The sequence below is a fragment of the Euprymna scolopes genome, chromosome 24, assembly GCF_053919585.1.
Source record: "Euprymna scolopes isolate OS-2025 chromosome 24, ASM5391958v1, whole genome shotgun sequence".
Classification (NCBI taxonomy): Eukaryota; Metazoa; Mollusca; class Cephalopoda; order Sepiida; family Sepiolidae; genus Euprymna; species Euprymna scolopes.
In genome coordinates this window covers 75,514,893-75,534,046 of record NC_136505.1, presented here as the reverse complement: position 1 = coordinate 75,534,046, position 19,154 = coordinate 75,514,893, and the positions used below count along the sequence as shown (strand labels likewise).

The window sequence follows — 19,154 nt, the reverse complement described above, 5'->3', positions numbered from 1 at the left end:
TGTGAAAGGTAGTAAAGCAACACAGTAAAAAAAAATGTGAAAGGTAGCAAAGCAACACAGTAAAAAAAATGTGGAAGGTAGTAAAGCAACGCAGTAAAAAAAATGTTAAAGGTAGTAAAGCAACGCAGTAAAAAATGTGAAAGGTAGCAAAGCAACGCAGTAAAAAAAAATGTGAAAGGTAGCAAAGCAACGCAGTAAAAAAAAATGTGAAAGGTAGCAAAGCAACGCAGTAAAAAAAAATGTGAAAGGTAGCAAAGCAACGCAGTAAAAAAAAATGTGGAAGGTAGTAAAGCAACGCAGTAAAAAATGTGAAAGGTAGCAAAGCAACGCAGTAAAAAAAATGTGAAAGGTAGCAAAGCAACGCAGTAAAAAAAGATGTGAAAGGTAGCAAAGCAACGCAGTAAAAAAAAATGTGAAAGGAAGCAAAGCAACACAGTAAAAAAAAAAAATGTGGAAGGTAGTAAAGCAACACAGTAAAAAAAATGTGAAAGGTAGCAAAGCAACACAGTAAAAAAAATGTGAAAGGTAGCAAAGCAACGCAGTAAAAAAAATGTGAAAGGTAGCAAAGCAACACAGTAAAAACAATGTGAAAGGTAGTAAAGCAACACAGTAAAAAAATGTGAAAGGTAGCAAAGCAACGCAGTAAAAAAAATGTGAAAGGTAGCAAAGCAACACAGTAAAAAAAAATGTGGAAGGTAGTAAAGCAACGCAGTAAAAAAATGTGGAAGGTAGCAAAGCAACACAGTAAAAAAAATGTGGAAGGAGAGTAAAGCAACGCAGTAAAAAATGTGGAAGGTAGTAAAGCAACACAGTAAAAAAAAATGTGGAAGGAGAGTAAAGCAACACAGTAAAAAATGTGAAAGGTAGCAAAGCAACACAGTAAAAAAAATGTGGAAGGTAGTAAAGCAACGCAGTAAAAAAATGTGGAAGGTAGCAAAGCAACACAGTAAAAAAAATGTGGAAGGTAGTAAAGCAACGCAGTAAAAAAATGTGGAAGGTAGCAAAGCAACACAGTAAAAAAAAATGTGGAAGGAGAGTAAAGCAACGCAGTAAAAAAAAATGTGAAAGGTAGCAAAGCAACACAGTAAAAAAAAATGTGGAAGGAGAGTAAAGCAACGCAGAAAAAAATGTGGTAGGTAGCAAAGCAACACAGTAAAAAAAAATGTGGAAGGTAGTAAAGCAACACAGTAAAAAAAAATGTGAAAGGTAGCAAAGCAACACAGTAAAAAAAAATGTGGAAGGTAGTAAAGCAACACAGTAAAAACAATGTGAAAGGTAGCAAAGCAACACAGTAAAAAAAAATGTGGAAAGAGAGTAAAGCAACGCAGTAAAAAAATGTGAAAGGTAGCAAAGCAACACAGTAAAAAAAAATGTGGAAGGTAGTAAAGCAACGCAGTAAAAAAATGTGGAAGGTAGCAAAGCAACACAGTAAAAAAAATGTGGAAGGAGAGTAAAGCAACGCAGTAAAAAATGTGAAAGGTAGCAAAGCAACACAGTAAAAAAAAATGTGGAAGGTAGTAAAGCAACGCAGTAAAAAAAAATGTTGAAGGTAGTAAAGCAACACAGTAAAAAAAAATGTTGAAGGTAGTAAAGCAACACAGTAAAAAAAAAATGTGGAAGGTAGTAAAGCAACGCAGTAAAAAAATGTGGAAGGTAGTAAAGCAACACAGTAAAAAAAAATGTTGAAGGTAGTAAAGCAACACAGTAAAAAAAAAATGTGGAAGGTAGTAAAGCAACACAGTAAAAAAAAATGTGGAAGGTAGTAAAGCAACACAGTAAAAAAAAATGTGGAAGGTAGTAAAGCAACACAGTAAAAAAAAATGTGGAAGTAGTAAAGCAACACAGTAAAAAAAAATGTGGAAGGTAGTAAAGCAACACAGTAAAAAAAATGTGGAAGGTAGTAAAGCAACACAGTAAAAAAATGTGGAAGGTAGTAAAGCAACACAGTAAAAAAAAATGTGGAAGGTAGTAAAGCAACGCAGTAAAAAAAAATGTGGAAGGTAGTAAAGAAACGCAGTAAAAAAATGTGGAAGGTAGTAAAGCAACGCAGTAAAAAAAAATGTGAAAGGTAGCAAAGCAACACAGTAAAAAAAAATGTGGAAGGTAGTAAAGCAACACAGTAAAAAAAAATGTGGAAGGAGAGTAAAGCAACGCAGTAAAAAATGTGAAAGGTAGCAAAGCAACACAGTAAAAAAAAATGTGGAAGGTAGTAAAGCAACGCAGTAAAAAAATGTGAAAGGTAGCAAAGCAACACAGTAAAAAAATGTGGAAGGAGAGTAAAGCAACACAGTAAAAAATGTGAAAGGTCGCAAAGCAACGCAGTAAAAAAAATGTGAAAGGTAGCAGAGCAACACAGTAAAAAAAATGTGGAAGGAGAGTAAAGCAACGCAGTAAAAAAATGTGAAAGATAGCAAAGCAATGCAGTAAAAAAAATGTGAAAGGTAGCAAAGCAACACAGTAAAAAAAACTGTGGAAGGAGAGTAAAGCAACGCAGTAAAAAATGTAAAATGTAGCAAAGCAACGCAGTAAAAAAATGTGAAAGGTAGCAAAGCAACGCAGTAAAAAAAATGTGAAAGGTAGCAAAGCAACGCAGTAAAAATAAAAGAATCTGGAAGAAGCTGGAAGCTTGGGATTGGAGTTTATGTGGAGATAAAAATTCGGAAATAATGTATTTGTTTCCATCATGAACACTATTCGGTTGGGGACTTTGTTTCGACTTTCTCTAGCTCTCGTCCTTAATGTTTGTCATAGTTTGATACCATACAGTCGAGTGTAACTATTTCCTAGGGAATATCTATGTCTTTTCTAATATTGACCTTCCGAACGATAAAATGAAAAATTCAAACACTTATTCAATAACTTCATAAACAATCTTGAAAAATACACAAAAAACTGACAAAAATTGTTTCTTTTTAATAGTCCCCCCATACAAAAAAATGATAACAAATATTTTTTATTCTTAACGCTATAAAAAATAAAAACTGTTTGAACCTTTTATTTGAAAAATAAAAAAAAAATCTTACACTAGGTTGTTACTTTATTTTAGTGCTTTCTATTTATTTCGCCAATAAATTTTGTTTTGTTTCTTAACGTTTCTAAGAGTTGATCGGCGGCACTGGGCATATTTTGGCGGTTTAGGTTTAGTGTCAGTCAAGCCCAAACGGACATTTACAGAAATTGGGTTCGTAATTATGCACTAGTACCGTATAAGCATTTATGATTAATTAAATCCATTTCTTACCTGACACATATTCCTTCTTCCCCGATCATACCTCATATTCATATTGTACATGTTTTCTCCATCTTAATACCTACTTTGTATTATTCAGACTACTTTTATCATATAGAATGCTATTTTCACACTATTTTGGCTGATGTAATCTACAACCTTCTTCAGGTACACCTTGTTGAACTGGAAAATCTTTATGTCAAATTCGGAAATCTGTATAGAATTTTGAATGAACTCCTTTATTAAATCCAAGGGTGTAACTTATTATTGCTCCATCAGCCATGAAGTCTTGAATTGCATTCGTAGTCTTCAGGATTGAACCAGTACCTTCCAGAACTGATTGTCACCCCAAACATCCAAGATGTGAACAGTAGTTCGAATAATTAAAAGATTACAAATCATTCTTATCTGAAAACTTCCGAAACTTCCTATTTTGTCTTTTGTTTTTTAGTGTCTAAAAAATATAGATTTCATTGAAAGCTTATTATGTTTGTTGCTTTAAATGAAAAAATATCCTGAAACTCACACACATCAGTTGGAATGTCTTCCTTCAGTAAATCCATATCTTCCCCACTCATCAGTGTGTCTAGGGAATCGCCGACGACATCTCTTTCGGGGTCTTTTTTTGACGACTCCTCATTTGTGATATCATTTTCTTCCCCTGATTAAAAAAAAAAAAAAAGAATCATCATTTATCAAATAAAATTAATGTAAAATTGTTTTGTTCTTCAGAAATAAACGAGGTTTGTGCTGAGATGCGATTGCAAACAAACACAAAAATATTACTAGCTTGCATAACTACCCTCTTTCTCTGTTCATTTAGCTATTCCTTCCTTTTCGCTGTTCACAAAAATAAGACTCATTAAATCTATTATTTTAAACGCGTAGGAATTATGTTCACATGTTCACACTAAAATTATAATAAAAAAGAAAAATTAAAAAATCTAAAAAACAGATCGAGCCTGGCTAATATTGAAACAAGGACAGAAAATATGCCCGATCCCTGCCCCCCTCTCCCTCTTTCTCTCTCTCTCTCTCACACACACACACACACATGCTGACAACAGTGACACAAGTTCTCACAATAAAAACATAATGAGAAAAGACAATAAACACATAATGAGAAAAGACATACACAAAACCACACGGCTTATTACTCACACATATTGGCTCACACTAACAAACCTATAGACATGCACACTTCTAACCGCCCTGTCTGCTTACTCACTGGAACATTCTCTACCAAACATAAGCAGATTTATTTTATTCACAGGTAATACAGAGAGAAATTGGAAGATTGAAATATTGGAATTCCTCAACAATAAAAATTGAAATTTAAAAGCTTGCTCAGTTGTGTTAACAAAACAAAATGAATTAATCGGTTAAAAACACCCGAAAAAACATTATTTCAGAGACAGGGAGCGTCCTGTGTTTCCTTTGAAAAGTTATAGTATGTTAAAGACAAAAGACTGGAATATGCAGATATTTAAATGTAATATGAACAACCACTTTGCTAACCAACTTCCAAACCAGATTGTGCCTGATTAATATGGTGCCTAATAACAGTAGTCTCTTATGATTTTGTCTTAACAAAAATTCAAAACAAGTATCATTCACAAATTGTGAGTGCCTTGTTTTCAAGTCGAAAGTGAGCAGAAAAACAAAGTTTTCAAGTGAACGATTCAGTCTAGATGTGTTTGTTGTTAATAATTCTGCCGGGTAATTCAAAATTATTCAAACGTCTGTTACAAGCGATTCATTCCAAACAAAATAGCCTTTGTCATTTCAGAGACTTATTTAGACATCTATTGTTGACAAGTATAATTAATTGCTTTTGTAAATGATTCACTCAACCTTTTTTTCCAATGATAAACCTGCTTGAACTTCATGTTTATGAAAAAAAGAGGTCACTCCACCTTTTTCCCCTAAGTAATTATCTCTTTTTGTCATGTAAGAAGATTAACTACCTCCCTTGAATTCCCAAATAACCCAATTTGATTGGTCAAGACAATTCATCTTGACCAATCAACAGACAATTACTTTTGGTAAGCCGGATGCAAAATATCCTTTGCATGTCTTCTTTTGAAAGCAGTCTCTGGAGAAGATGCCAAAAATGTTGTACCCTCATTTGAAGTGTGATCGTCGACTGGTCAACAACCAAGAAATCTTCAGTTCCATTAAAATCTGATGCATTCGAGCAAAGTACTGCAGCATTAAATTGACGCATTTATTAGTTGGTTTTCAGTCAAGTTGCAAAATACTATTTTTTTTTTAAGACATTTCCTGTATTTATTTAATGCATGTATAATTATCACCATTTTATCTTTGTCTTGTGTGACTTATTTTATATGCTTTATTCAAACATTCTACTAACTTTGGCGACAATCAAATTCTTCACATGAACCAAACACACATAAAAGAAAGAATGTGACAATAGATACCTCCAAAGCGTAGAATATTTAATGAATGAATGAATAAGTTAGTATCATCATGACTTTGGTAACATTCAAAGTGAGAAACCTAAAATAAACTTTTAATTCAAAAAAGTATTTTTAGTATCCGAAAATAATAACAATGCAAAGCTAAAATCATGTTTATATTATCAATGCCTTAAAACAACGTTCCTATGAAGTTCATATGAAGTTCATATGAAGTTCCTATGCAGTTCATATGAAGTTCCTATGAAGTTCATATGAAGTTCCTATGAAGTTCCTGTGAAGTTCATATGCAGTTCATATGAAGTTCATATGCAGTTCGTATGAAGTTCCTATGCAGTTCATATGAAGTTCATATGAAGTTCCTATGAAGTTCATATGAAGTTCCTATGAAGTTCATATGAAGTTCTTATGCAGTTCATATGAAGTTCATATGCAGTTCATATGAAGTTCATATGCAGTTCATATGCAGTTCATATGAAGTTCATATGCAGTTCATATGAAGTTCATATGAAGTTCCTATGAAGTTCATATGAAGTGGCCATTTTTAAGATGTAGATATACACGAGTTTAATAATTCTAACAAAAATAAACTAATGGTCAGATTTTCACGAAATTTTCGATACTTATTCACGTTTGGATTAATTTATATTAAACTATATCAATATTTAATGTATCACAAAATGATGACGTCATAAAAATTGGAGGTCTGTAAGTAACAAATACATAAATTGATTGACCCTCTTAGCATGGTTGTCACAAAATTGCAACAAGTCTACCATCTCTAATATCAGACAATACTACATGCAAAATTAGTTTTATCTCTAATAGAACAGCATAAATGTATGCAATAAATTTAACAATTGACTAATATCTGTACGAGAATCTGACAATTTCTTCATAACTGAATCGTCAAACTCATTATGATGGCTGCCATCACAATATGCAAATTCGTAAAATTTTACAATATATTTTAGCAGTCCTACTTAGATGTAACAAATATTGTTTAAATTGCATGTGTATTCATGTGTATTCCTTTTGATGTATAGATAAAAATCAATACAAAAAATAAATAAATGTTTATATCTCTTCTGTATTTATTTCCTATTTGTTGACGTGTAGGTATACAAAAAGTCTTTCGAAAAAAAAACAAAAACGTTTATTTCAAAAGCATATTATTTTCCACCGATCCTTCGGTTTTCTTCAGTGTGAATGATGGAGACATGAGTGCAGGACGGACAGGGCTAGCAGCAGGAGGGGCACGGATATAGCTAATGATCTACCTGAATACAACCCTCCCAATATTTTTGACTTGGAATGGTCAGTAACTTGTGTGGCCTTTATTAAAAACCAAGTCTTTCATAACAATTTGAATTGGACACCCACGCACTCCGCATACACACTCGCATATGTAAATATACATGCATGTACACCCGTACATTACTACACATGCTTCTGCACATACATGTACACACACAGATTATGCACACACACGTTCATAGACGTACATACACACATACACATGGAGACTAATGAACAGATGTCAGCAGATAAGTGGAAAATTTTGACCAAAAAACGATTTGAATCATAAATTTATTATTTGATTTTATTATGGTATGAGATGGGGTGAAAAGACCACTTGCCTGTCTGGATTCACATTTATTTATTTTTTTGCAACCATCTTCTGTAAATTCCAATGCTCATCATTAATTGATATATACACATTAATTGATATATACACATTAATTGATATATAAACATTATAAACATTAATTGACATACACACATTGACATATACACAATTAATATATACATATTAATTGACATATACACATTAACTGATATATACACATTAATTGATATATACACATTAATTGATACATACACATTAATTGATACATACACATTAATTGATATATACACATCCATAATATTTTAAACCAAATAGAAGAAGAATATTCCTCTTTATTTTTATTTTTATTTACTTAATTCACTTCTATTTTTGTTCAAACATAAGTAAAATATCAGTAAAAACCTCTTAGATTTTTGGTCATTTGATATATAACGTTTCTGTGTCCGTCTGATTGTCCATACCCCTTCTCCCACACACATGCACACTCATATATGCACATACATACACACATACATACATACATACATACATACATACATACATACATACATACATACATACACAAAATGGCTGATATAAGGTGAAAATATTGTTTTAAATTAGAAGCCATCATAACAATTGGAAATCAGAGGTTAATAACAATTGATGATGGACACAAAACTCAAAATTATATTACAATGCTTACAAAATTAGATATATTACAATGCTTACAAAATTAGATATATTACAATGCTTACAAAATTAGATATATTACAATGCTTACAAAATTAGATATATTACAATGCTTACAAAATTAGATATATTACAATGCTTACAAAATTAGATATATTACAATGCTTACAAAATTAGATATATTACAATGCTTACAAAATTAGATATATTACAATGCTTACAAAATTAGATATATTACAATGCTTACAAAATTAGATATATTACAATGCTTACAAAATTAGATATATTACAATGCTTACAAAATTAGATATATTACAATGCTTACAAAATTAGATATATTACAATGCTTAAACAAGGAGTTAAATAATAGCAACAACAACAGCAGCAGCAGCAACAACAACAATACTAAACTTTAGCCCGTACATCTTCAAAGAGGTGTACTACAGTATATATGGTTTGTGAGGGGAGAGGGGAAATGGGTAACACACCTACATGTACACCTGTGCATTCGTGTACTCGGAAAATGGAATTAAATATATGTTTAAACATAAAATATTTGGAAACTAAAAAGAATCAAAGCCTTGCGAAAACAAAAGACAAACTCCTAGTGAGTTCTTCCACCGTGCATACTCCTCTGCTCTGTAGGAAAATGTTTTTGGTCGGTTTAGGTTTTATAAAAAGAATACTCGATTAGCGGTCCTAAATCTTTGTTGAGATAGGAGATGTGGGTGTTTAATTTCAAAATGAGATTCTTTTCATATTGTGCTCTTTTTTGTTGTGTCCTAAAGTAATCGAATTATCATGTCGAGCATAAGCATGTGTGCTCCTTTCTCTTAGACACGCTTCACATTTAAATATATTTTTGTTTGTTTACTCTGTAACTTTATTTTTATATCTTGTTCAAATGTCATTTCCACACACATTCAATGCAGTCATGTGATTCGTTTCCTCACGTGGCAATGTGGGAGTATCCGAATTGTGAGGTTAATATGACTTTGACAAAATTAAAGTTGCAATTTTTTGTTGTTGGCATTCTTTCAAGAAGAACAATGTAAAGGTTGCCAACATCCCAAAGTGAAAGTTTGGAATCGATTTAATTTGAACCTGGCATGCTCTGGTCGTCAGTCCATGTCATTATTCACTTAACTTAACATTATACAAGAGAATTCAGCATCAGAACTTGTCGTCTTCAGGTCGTCTCTGCCTCTGCACGCTCTATGCAAGAACATGTCTGACGTGTAATCGCAACTCATTAGCGTGAACGTGCCAATGTTATTCTGCATCATTAACTAAAATTGCTGAACATTGCTGTTCTCGATAATGAGGATAAAACCTAGAATCTTGTAAGTTAACGAATAGCTGTAATTAATGAAGAGGACTTCATGCAGACGAGAAAGAAGTAAAAAAAAATAAAAATAAAAACAAACAAAACAAAAATACAAACAACAAAACAATCTTCTCTTTTAAGTGAACATTTTCAGACATATTTGTTTTGTGCATATCAAATTCACAAAAAATGATCGACCTTCTGCAACACATCTGGTTCGCATAAAACTTGACCTCTTAAATTGCAATCAAAATATTTAAAACTAAAATTGAAAGCAGCAGCTGTGAGTCATAAATTTAATGAAACAAGAACATTTATTTTTTATTCTAATGTTTTTCTTTTTATGCTATATTTATAAAATCGTACGAATTCTAATTTTCTACGTGCTGGATTAGAATCATAAGATCATTTTTCTTTCATTATTTTTTTTTTTTACCGGACATTCTGGTTGACATTACAAGGAAAAGTATTTTTGCTATGCCAAGTGATTGTACGTACACACACAAGTGATTGTACGTACACACGTACAGACATAAATATGCCTGCAATGTTGTTTGCACATAGATTCTTTAGTAAAGCAAAGGTTGCCCAAACTCTAACCGCAACTAATTTGAAACGATATTGTTTGCGGATCTTCCAGATGAACTAGTGATCATCATCTCACGCTTCATCTCCTATCATAGAGTGTGTGATACCGCCAGAGATATGGAAGGGTTGAAGAAGAGATCCGTCAATTGCTTGGCCCAACAGTTCATAATCCACTGATTAAAGAACTTAAGATATGGAAATAAAAACAGAAAGTAAAATGTCCGTTTCTAATTTATATATCTATATATCTATAAAAGTGAAAATGTCTGTGTGTGTACATTTCCCTACCAAATTACTCTGTCATTTTTCAGTCTACAGGGAGGAAAATTGTTAAAAAATAATTTGACCTCTGCGGTCTCTACCAAATTACTCAGAAAATTTTTGGTCTAAACATTAAAAAATTTGACATAAAGGGTATTCAGAGATAGGGCAAGCTTTTTAATCGGTTTGGGTGGAAAATTTGAGCTGCCAATAGGTCAAAGTTCAAAAGAATTGACCTTTGCGTTGTCTAGCAAATTACTCAGCCAATTTTTAGTCCAAACATTTGAAATTTTACATAACGGGTATTCATACATGCGGCAAGCATTTTAATCAGTTTTGGGGCGAAAATTTGGCTGCCAAGAGGTCAAAGTTGAAAGAGTTGACCTTTGCAGATTCTGTGACGGGACACCGGACGATGCCGGGTGTCCCGTTCAGCTAGGTGAAGATAAGAATGCTTATGGCCGGGGGGGGGGGCGTGCTGATACTGTGTCAAAGATTAAGACAGGCGTTTATGAGATCTTCGGGAGACAGGATATCTGTTTTAATGGCGAAAAAAAAAGATTATTTTTCTAGTTGGATCTGGTGAGAATGAGTTTTAACTAACGTAATTGATTTGGACAGTCTCGAGAATTGGGTTCCAAAATGTCTGCTCGGAGTCGGGGACCCGTGGTGTTTTAACTCAGAGACCACCAAGCTAGTTTGACAGATATGTTCACAAAATAATAGAGAAAGGGAAAAGAATAAGAAAATAGAGGGATAGAAAAAGAAATTCACAAGAGAAGAAAGAGGGGGGAATAGAAGATAATGGAGAAAAGGAAGGAAGATGCTTTTGATATAAACAACGATTGCCTACTCGAAAAAGGGATAGAAGGGTTTTGGCAGTCTTTGGTCACCGAGCGAAGCGTACACATCGGCTCTCGCCCCGCCTGGGGATGAGAGGGGCAGAACTCTCAATAAGAACTAACTTGAAAGGATCTTGTTCTTATGGAGAGTAGAAAACGCATTGTGGATGCGTTATCGGCAGCTCCTGTTACTCTCGCTTCTTCTTATTTGTCCCTCAGTCCTCATTTTTTAATGAGTGATTTTTCTGACAAAGGGAGAAGAAAAAGCTGTTTTCTAGGTTGGCAGTATTTTGTGCGAACAGTTGGCTGAGATGGCGGAAATTTTCTGTTTCTATGTCTATCATTGTAGCCATGTCACTAGTAAGGGTGCTGGAGGTAAACGTTTTGTCTGGGCTGACGTTATCCGCCTGATAGTCAGGGACCCGAACCTTGGATTAACCACTAAGGAGGCTGTCCTATCAGCAGGTGCAAAGTACTGGGGCTGCTGTATTGCCATTTGGTGAATGGATTCTGGACCATGCAGTAGCTTCTGGTGGGGCCTCTCGATGCCATACTAGTGGGTAATTGTTACGGCTTTACCTTATCATTAGCTACAAATAAAAAAAATAAAAATTCTTCGTTTCTTTTTCTCTCCTGATTTCCCCTCTCAGTCCTGCTCTAAGTAAATCTGACGACCTAGTCCACAAATTTTAAAATTTCATCATGACAAGTTTCAAGAAAAAATACACGATTAAACCCGGTTCTCCAACTTCCAACGTAGACCTCTACTACCATGTCTCCTTCTCCAACATTAGAGGTCTACGTTCTAACCTTCCAGAGGTTGAAACCCAATTACAGGAGACTAAACCAGACCTTTTATTTTTAAGTGAAACTGGCATTGGACAGGCTATTTCCCTAGAAGAGTTCGCAATTAAAGGATACTCTAACTTAACCTCTAAATCTGACCCCCAAGATCGCCATGGGCATGGAATATGTGCCTATATTAAAGATAGCTTTCCATGTGGTAGGGACATCTCCAGGGAAGATCCTAACTTACCCTATATGTGCTTCCGGGTTGCTTTAGCTCACACTACGGCATTTTTATTTACTCTCTATCGCCCCCCACAACAGCGGAGTTACTATATTTAAAAGCATATCTGAGAAAATTGACCAAGTCCTATCTGCTTATCCTTCAGCTAACATTCACGTATGTGGAGACTTCAATGTTCACAACGCCGAATGGTTGACCCACTCAAACAAGACCGATGATGAGGGGAGGTTCTGTCATGATTTCTCCATTGCCTATGACCTCACTCAGATTGTTCAGGAACCCACCCGTGTGCCCGACAATGACGGCCAGTATGCGAGCCTACTAGACCTTTTTCGCACAACTTGCCCTGAACTATGTTCAGTTTCTGTTCTGTCGCCTCTTGGATCTTCCGACCACTCTGTTGTATCAATTAAGATAAAAATGAAATGTAATAAGTCCCCAGACGTACCTCTCCATCGTACAGTATATCGATACACTAAGGCTGACTGGGATAGCTTCCGTACATTTATAACTGATCTACCTCTGCATTCCATATTTAAAAAGGATGTGTCCTCTATAGTATTAGACCTGACAGAATGGTTAATTGTAGGTATTGATCGTTTCATACCCTCGAAAAAGTTTCAGCAAAAACCTAACAGCCAGCCATGGTTCTCTCCAGAATGTGCTGCTGCCATTGCGCACAGAAATCACTTTTTCCACTGTTTCCAACGTAATAGATGTATGTAAACTAAAGCCGCTTTCAGGACTGCCAGCAACCATTGTAAGAAAGTAATAAAGAACGCAAGATGGTTGTATGCTCAATCTGTTAAGTCCAAAGTAGCTGAGCAGCGGCTTGGTTCCCACCAGTTTTGGCAAATAGCAAACAGAATTCTGAACAGAAGTGTGCGCTCCATTCCAACTATCATCAATGGACCTGAGGTAATCTCGTCAGCATCAGACAAAGCCAAACTCTTTGTCAAGAACTTTGCAGCTAATTTTACCTTTTGCGATCAAGGCCGCCAACCCCCAATATTTCCTCCTGTATCTGAAAACACACTATGTGATATACGTATATCTCTACATGATGTTGCCAAGCTAATAAAAAACCTTGATTCCAGTAAAGCAACTGGCCCGGACGGTATTCCAATTATTGTACTCAAAAAACTTCAACCTGAACTAGCGCCCATACTTACAAAAATTTTCAATCTGTATGCCCTGTATTTAAGAATTCAGGTGATCGCTCATCCCCCTCTCAGTACAGGCCAATAAGTCTCCTGCGCGTCATGAGTAAGTTGCTGGAATCTGTGTTAAATACAGAAGTAATCAACCATCTCAACAAAAATAACCTTCTTAGTGACACTCAATATGGTTTCCGTTCTGCTAGATCTACAGCAGATGTGCTTACAGTTATATCTCATAGGATTAGCAAATCTCTTGACGGAGGCAACCTTTCTAGGGCAATTGCTCTTGACATATCTAAGGCCTTTGATAGGGTATGGCATAAAGGTTTACTTCATAAGATCTCTAGCTATGGTATAGCTGGAAATGTCTTCTCAATTATTAAATCATTTCTTTCTGATAGGTTTATAAGAGTAGTAGTTGAGGGGCAAAAATCAGAAGCCCACAGTATTAATGCCGGTGTCCCTCAGGGGTCCATCCTGGGCCCAACTCTTTTCCTGATCTACATTAATGATCTTCCAAATCACATCCTTACATCATTTGTAGACATTTATGCTGACGACACTACCATTTATGGTAGCACATCTAAGACAGTAAACGACCAAGTTCTCTCCAATTCTCTCTCCTCTGATCTTGAGCATGTAGTACAATGGGGAAAGGAGTGGCTGGTTACTTTTAATGCATCTAAAACCAAGCTTCTCTCTTTACATCATCAACATTCTGATCCCCATCTGGCATCAATTAAAATGAATGGCTCTCGTCTTCAGGAGGCCTCAAGTTTTGACAAGCTTCTGGGCTTGACCATTACTCCTGATCTTAAATGGAACACGTACATCAAATCTGTTGCCAAGGCCGCTGGAAAATGGTGGGATCTTTCTATCGATCCAGTAGATATCTCACTGCTGATGCAATTCTCTATCTATATAAGAGCCAGGTACGTCCAAGGATGGAATAGTGTTGCCACATCTGGGCAGGAGCTGCTAGAAAGGACTTGTCCTGCCTTGATAGAGTTCCAGATGGACTTCGTAGCCTCGTGGGAGATGTCATTTTCTCTTCCTTGCAACCTCTATCTCACAGAAGAGATGTTGTGAGTTTGTCTCTGATGTATCATTATTTTCATGGAAAGTGTTCGACTGAGCTTCAAGCTATGGTCCCCCCTCGCAAAACTTTCACGAGAAACACTCGTCTGGCTGTAAACACTATCAATAATTCCCCCCACTCTTTATATGTGCCTAAACCTAAACGTAGATTCCATGAACAAAGCTTTTTTATTAGAACTGCACGCCTGTGGAATTGTCTTCCGTTTTCCTGCTTCCCAGCTGACTACAGTATGGTTGTCTTCAAGTCTAACGTAAATAAGTTCTTGATGAGCCGTTCCATATAAGTTATCAAATTTGACAAATTTTCATTACTAATGATTATTATATTGTCCAATTTCTACTGTACACTCTTTAACCCTTATCCTTGAGTGGCCTCTTGGCCTTGATAATGAGTTGATACCTATGAAAAAAAAAAAAAAAGAAAAAGTCCAATGTGAACAAGTTCTAATTGAATCGTCCCCCTAAGTAATCCAAGTTACAAAATTCCCACTGTTTACTATGCTAAAATCACAATGACTAATGTATACCTATTAACCCTTATCCTCGAGTGGCCTCTGGACCTTGATAAGTGGTGACACCCTTGTAAAAAAAAAAAAAAAAAAAAAAAAAGCTAGAGAATTAACCTGATATCTCAAGTATGCAACCTGCATCACGAAGCGCGGATAACGAAAACATGACTTTAAACAAATGTAGAATGATTGCAAATAATTATTTTATTTGGTTTAAACGAAAATGACCTCAGAGTTTTTCTTTGTTTTTCGATTGCCGGCATAAGTGAAGATGCAGTTTATTTCAGGTATGCCCTGACGCCAGACGACGAAGACACAGACACGAAACCAGAGTGACGGCCGAAGAGGACAATGTCGCCACACGGACTTGGGGTCATGCACGTTTAACGTGCCTGGAGCAGCGGAGGTATGTTTTCCAGGGACCAGTACGAGTCTGGTCACGCTGGAGGGGTCCACCACTAGACGACGCAGGTCCGGGACATCGTTCCCGTTACATTCTACCAAACTCCTCCGCCAATTTTGGGTCTAAACACTTGAAATTTTAGATGTAGGTGACTTGGACATGGGTAAAATATTTTATTTTGATTTAAAACTAAAATATAAATGTTAAGGGGTCAAAATTAGGGTCAAAGTTTTAAAAAATTTACCTCTGCGGTCTCTACCAAATTACTCAGACAAATTTTGGTCTAAACATTTGAAATCTTACATAAAATGGTATTCACACATAGTGCAAGTTATGAACAGTACAAAGAGCCTGAGTAAAGTCGGGCTTAACTGCTAGCATATCTATAAAAGTGAAAATGTCTGTGTGTCTTTCTGTGTGTGTGTACATTTCCCTACCAAATTACTCTGTCAATTTTCAGTCTTCAACTCAAGATTTGTACATAAGGAGTATTGAGATTTGAGAAAATCTTTTTAATCAGTTTTCGGCCAAAAATTTGGCTGTCAAGGGGTCAAATTTCAACGATTTTACATTTGAAAACTCTACCAAACTCCCCCGTCAATTTTGAGTCTAAATACTTGGAATTTTAGATGTAGGTTACTTGGACATAGATCAAACTTTTTAATTTGATTTGGGACCAAAATAATAAATGTTAAGGCGTCAAAATTAAGGTCAAAGTTTTATAAAATTCAACCTCTGTGGTCTCTACCAAAACACTCAGCTAATTTTTGGTCTAAACGTTTGAAATTTTACATAAAGTGTATTCAGACATAGGGCATTAAAAATCGGTTTGGGCCGAAAATTTGGCTGCCAAGGATTCAGAGTTCTAAAGAGCTGACTTTTGCGATCTCTAACAAACTATTCAGCCAATTTTGGGCCTAAACATTTGAAATTTTATATAAAGGGTATTCAGATATGCAGCAAGCTTTTTAATCAGATTTTTGGCGAAAATTTGGCTGCCAAGAGGTCACAGTTAAAAAAAAGTTGACAATTGCAGACTCTACCAAACTCCTCTGCCAATTTTGGGTATAAACACTTGAAATTTGAGATGTAGGTTATCTGGACATGAGACAAACTTTTAAATTTATATATATGCACATAAAGTTATGAACAGTACATAGGGCCTGAGCAAAGCCGGATTTAGTGCTAATTTACTATAAAAATAAAATCTTCAGAAACGAAATGTAAACACACGCAAAAAAGCTTGCTAAATTGTGAAAATCAATGTATATATATATATATATATATATATATATATATATATATATATATATATATATATATATATATATATATATATATTCAAGCAAATATTATTAAATGCAACGGAGACACTTTGCTTTATGATTCTTTTTTTCGATTTTCTGTTTTTTATATCAAAATCAAAAATGTTAATAAAAGTTCCATAATTGTTGCCGTCACGAGCGCCTTCGATTCATCCACGAATCATCTTCAGGTGTTAAAGTAAAAGTGACAAATTTATTGAATCGCGCTAAAATTGTATCCACAAAAAAGCACAACTCATTGAAATAAAAAAAACAAAACATTAAAAACATATTCATCAACAATCATTTTCTTAAATTGCATTGCTGATGAATGAATAAAACGAATGCTACAATCCCTTGAAAACCCTAATAATAATATTAGCCAGCAATGCAAACTCCATTAATATATTTTATCAAAATCAAATGACACCCAACTTCAGAATCGAAGCAAACGCAATTAAAAATATCATACTTGACGCCTGTTGATATTAATTCTAAAATGAAATTTATTATCTACTACGAGAAATTTAGAACACAAAAACCTTGTAGTTAGAAATAACTCCTCACCGGCTATAAAAACGTTTATAGTGTATAAATTTAAATGAAAGAATGTAAGTCCGAAAATAATTCATACATTGGGCCTACAACGGCAACGTTGTCCCGGCGAATAATCATGCATCAAAATAATAATAGTGCTTTATATAAACATTTGATAAAAGAACATAACAGTCCCTCCTCCAATCTTAGAAAGGTCCTCGTTGAAAACATAAAAATTATACAACATGAAAATAATATTAAAAAATTAAAAATTCTTGAAGCGTCATATATTAGAATCCTTCAAACCACTATAAATGATATCGCATTCGAGAAAAGCAGTAAAGTTCTAAAATGTCTTGCGTAGTTCGTAGTGGACGGACTTTGTTAAGTGTCCAGGAACTTGCTGATTTTCATACTCGAATTCTTAATCGACCTATATTTTTAATCGACTTTTCATCGACTCTATATATTTTAATTTATCGCCGTTTACTGTATATTTTAGTTTTCACTTTTAATTCTTATTTTCGCTCCTTCGAACTTTTACTTCAACACCTGAAGATGATTCGTGGACGAATCGAAAACGCTGGTGACAGAAACAATTATGGAAATTTTATTAATATTTTTGATTTTGATATAAAAAAAGATTATACAGAAAATCGAAAAATTAAAAAAAGTAAAGTGTCTCCGTTGCATTTAATAATATTTGCTTGAATGAAAAACTGCTGCCTAAATATACCAATTTCATATATATATATATATATATATATATATATATATATATATATATATATATATGAAATATGGAATGGCAATTAAATGTTTATATAAATAGATAAATTTGATATGTCATTTACGAGCACTTCTCCCATTGGCCTATTGATTAGAGTTGACGACTCGTTTTTCGATGGTTCAATCCTGGACTAGGTAGAGGTGCTAATCTAACCACACTAAAATGATGTGATACAGCTAGGTACGCGCAATGAATACCGTTGCTAAAAATGTATAAACATTTGACCTTACTTAAAGATTCACAAAAAAAAAAAAAAAAAATCAGGAAAATGAACCAATTTTAATGAAATTTTCAGTATTTATCAAATAAAGATCATGGAATATAATGAATTTTTTTTTATTTAAATCCTAGCAGAAATGTATTATTTTTTAAAACAAAAACATATGTTTACTAAAGTTATGTTTTTCAGTAGTAAAAAGAAAAAAATGCATGATTTTTTTTTCTTTTTTATGAAAATAAAGCATCGTAAATTATAACAATTAAAAAATTAATTTTGACAGGAACATTACGAAAAAAGCCTCCGTAAAAGTCCGTATTAACGAAATCGAGATAACTCGAAGAAAAATTAATTACTCGAACTACCGATATTATCATTGATTATTTGCATTGTTTATTTAATATTTTCACACACAAAAATTTTAATTGCAAAAAATATTTCTTGTTTTTTTTTTTACGGTTACATTTTTAATATAATCTTTATATGTAAGATTCTAATATTTTTATTGCACGCATGAACGTATAATCATCAATGTACGATAATGTTCATATACTCCTGGAAGATAAAGTAAAAAAAATTAAATTGCAAAACAGAAACATACAAAAATAATTAAATTAAAAAATGGTAAAAAATTATACGAACGTTCTATGTCGGTAAGTACGGGTGCACACTCCTGAAAAGAAAAAAGTTTTGCTCACTCATCTCCTCCCTCCAACTACCCGGCGTCACTTTCAGATACGTCTGTCAACTTTAAATTTCACGCAAACATTCCGATAAATTAAAACGTAAGTTTGTTTTTATTTTAAGTGTGTAATTCTTTTCAATAACTATAAATTTTCTTTCTACTTTGAATTCTGTAAAAATATGGTGCTAACTTTTTTCAAATTGTCAGTATAATTAATGAATTTAATTAACATGTATGCAGTTTGCCTTTCAAGTTTAAATTTTATCAATAACTAGCATTTCGGCCCGGCGTTGCCCCGGTGTTTGGAGGTGTATGCTGAGAAAAAAAAAAAAAAAAAAAACGGTCAATTTTTTTTAACTTTGAACCCTATTATGACCCCTTAACATTTATTGTTTTGGGCTCAAATCAAGTTATTAAGTTAGATCCATGTCTAA

At 34.0% G+C, this 19,154-nt stretch overlaps 1 protein-coding gene across 6 annotated transcripts in view; it reads right to left on the bottom strand.

Annotated features, from left to right (window-relative positions):
• Window positions 1-19,154, bottom strand: part of LOC145246769 (X-ray radiation resistance-associated protein 1-like) — a 334,894-nt gene that overhangs the window by 129,555 nt on the left and 186,185 nt on the right. For all 6 annotated transcript variants that reach the window (XR_013863167.1, XM_080108553.1, XM_080108552.1 and 3 more), the window contains one exon: window positions 3,756-3,890. Coding sequence is in view for 5 of the 6 variants with exons in the window: in XM_080108553.1 (XP_079964679.1) it covers window positions 3,756-3,890 (135 nt within the window). In the remaining variant the exon portion in view is untranslated. The remainder of the gene's footprint in view (window positions 1-3,755; window positions 3,891-19,154) is intronic.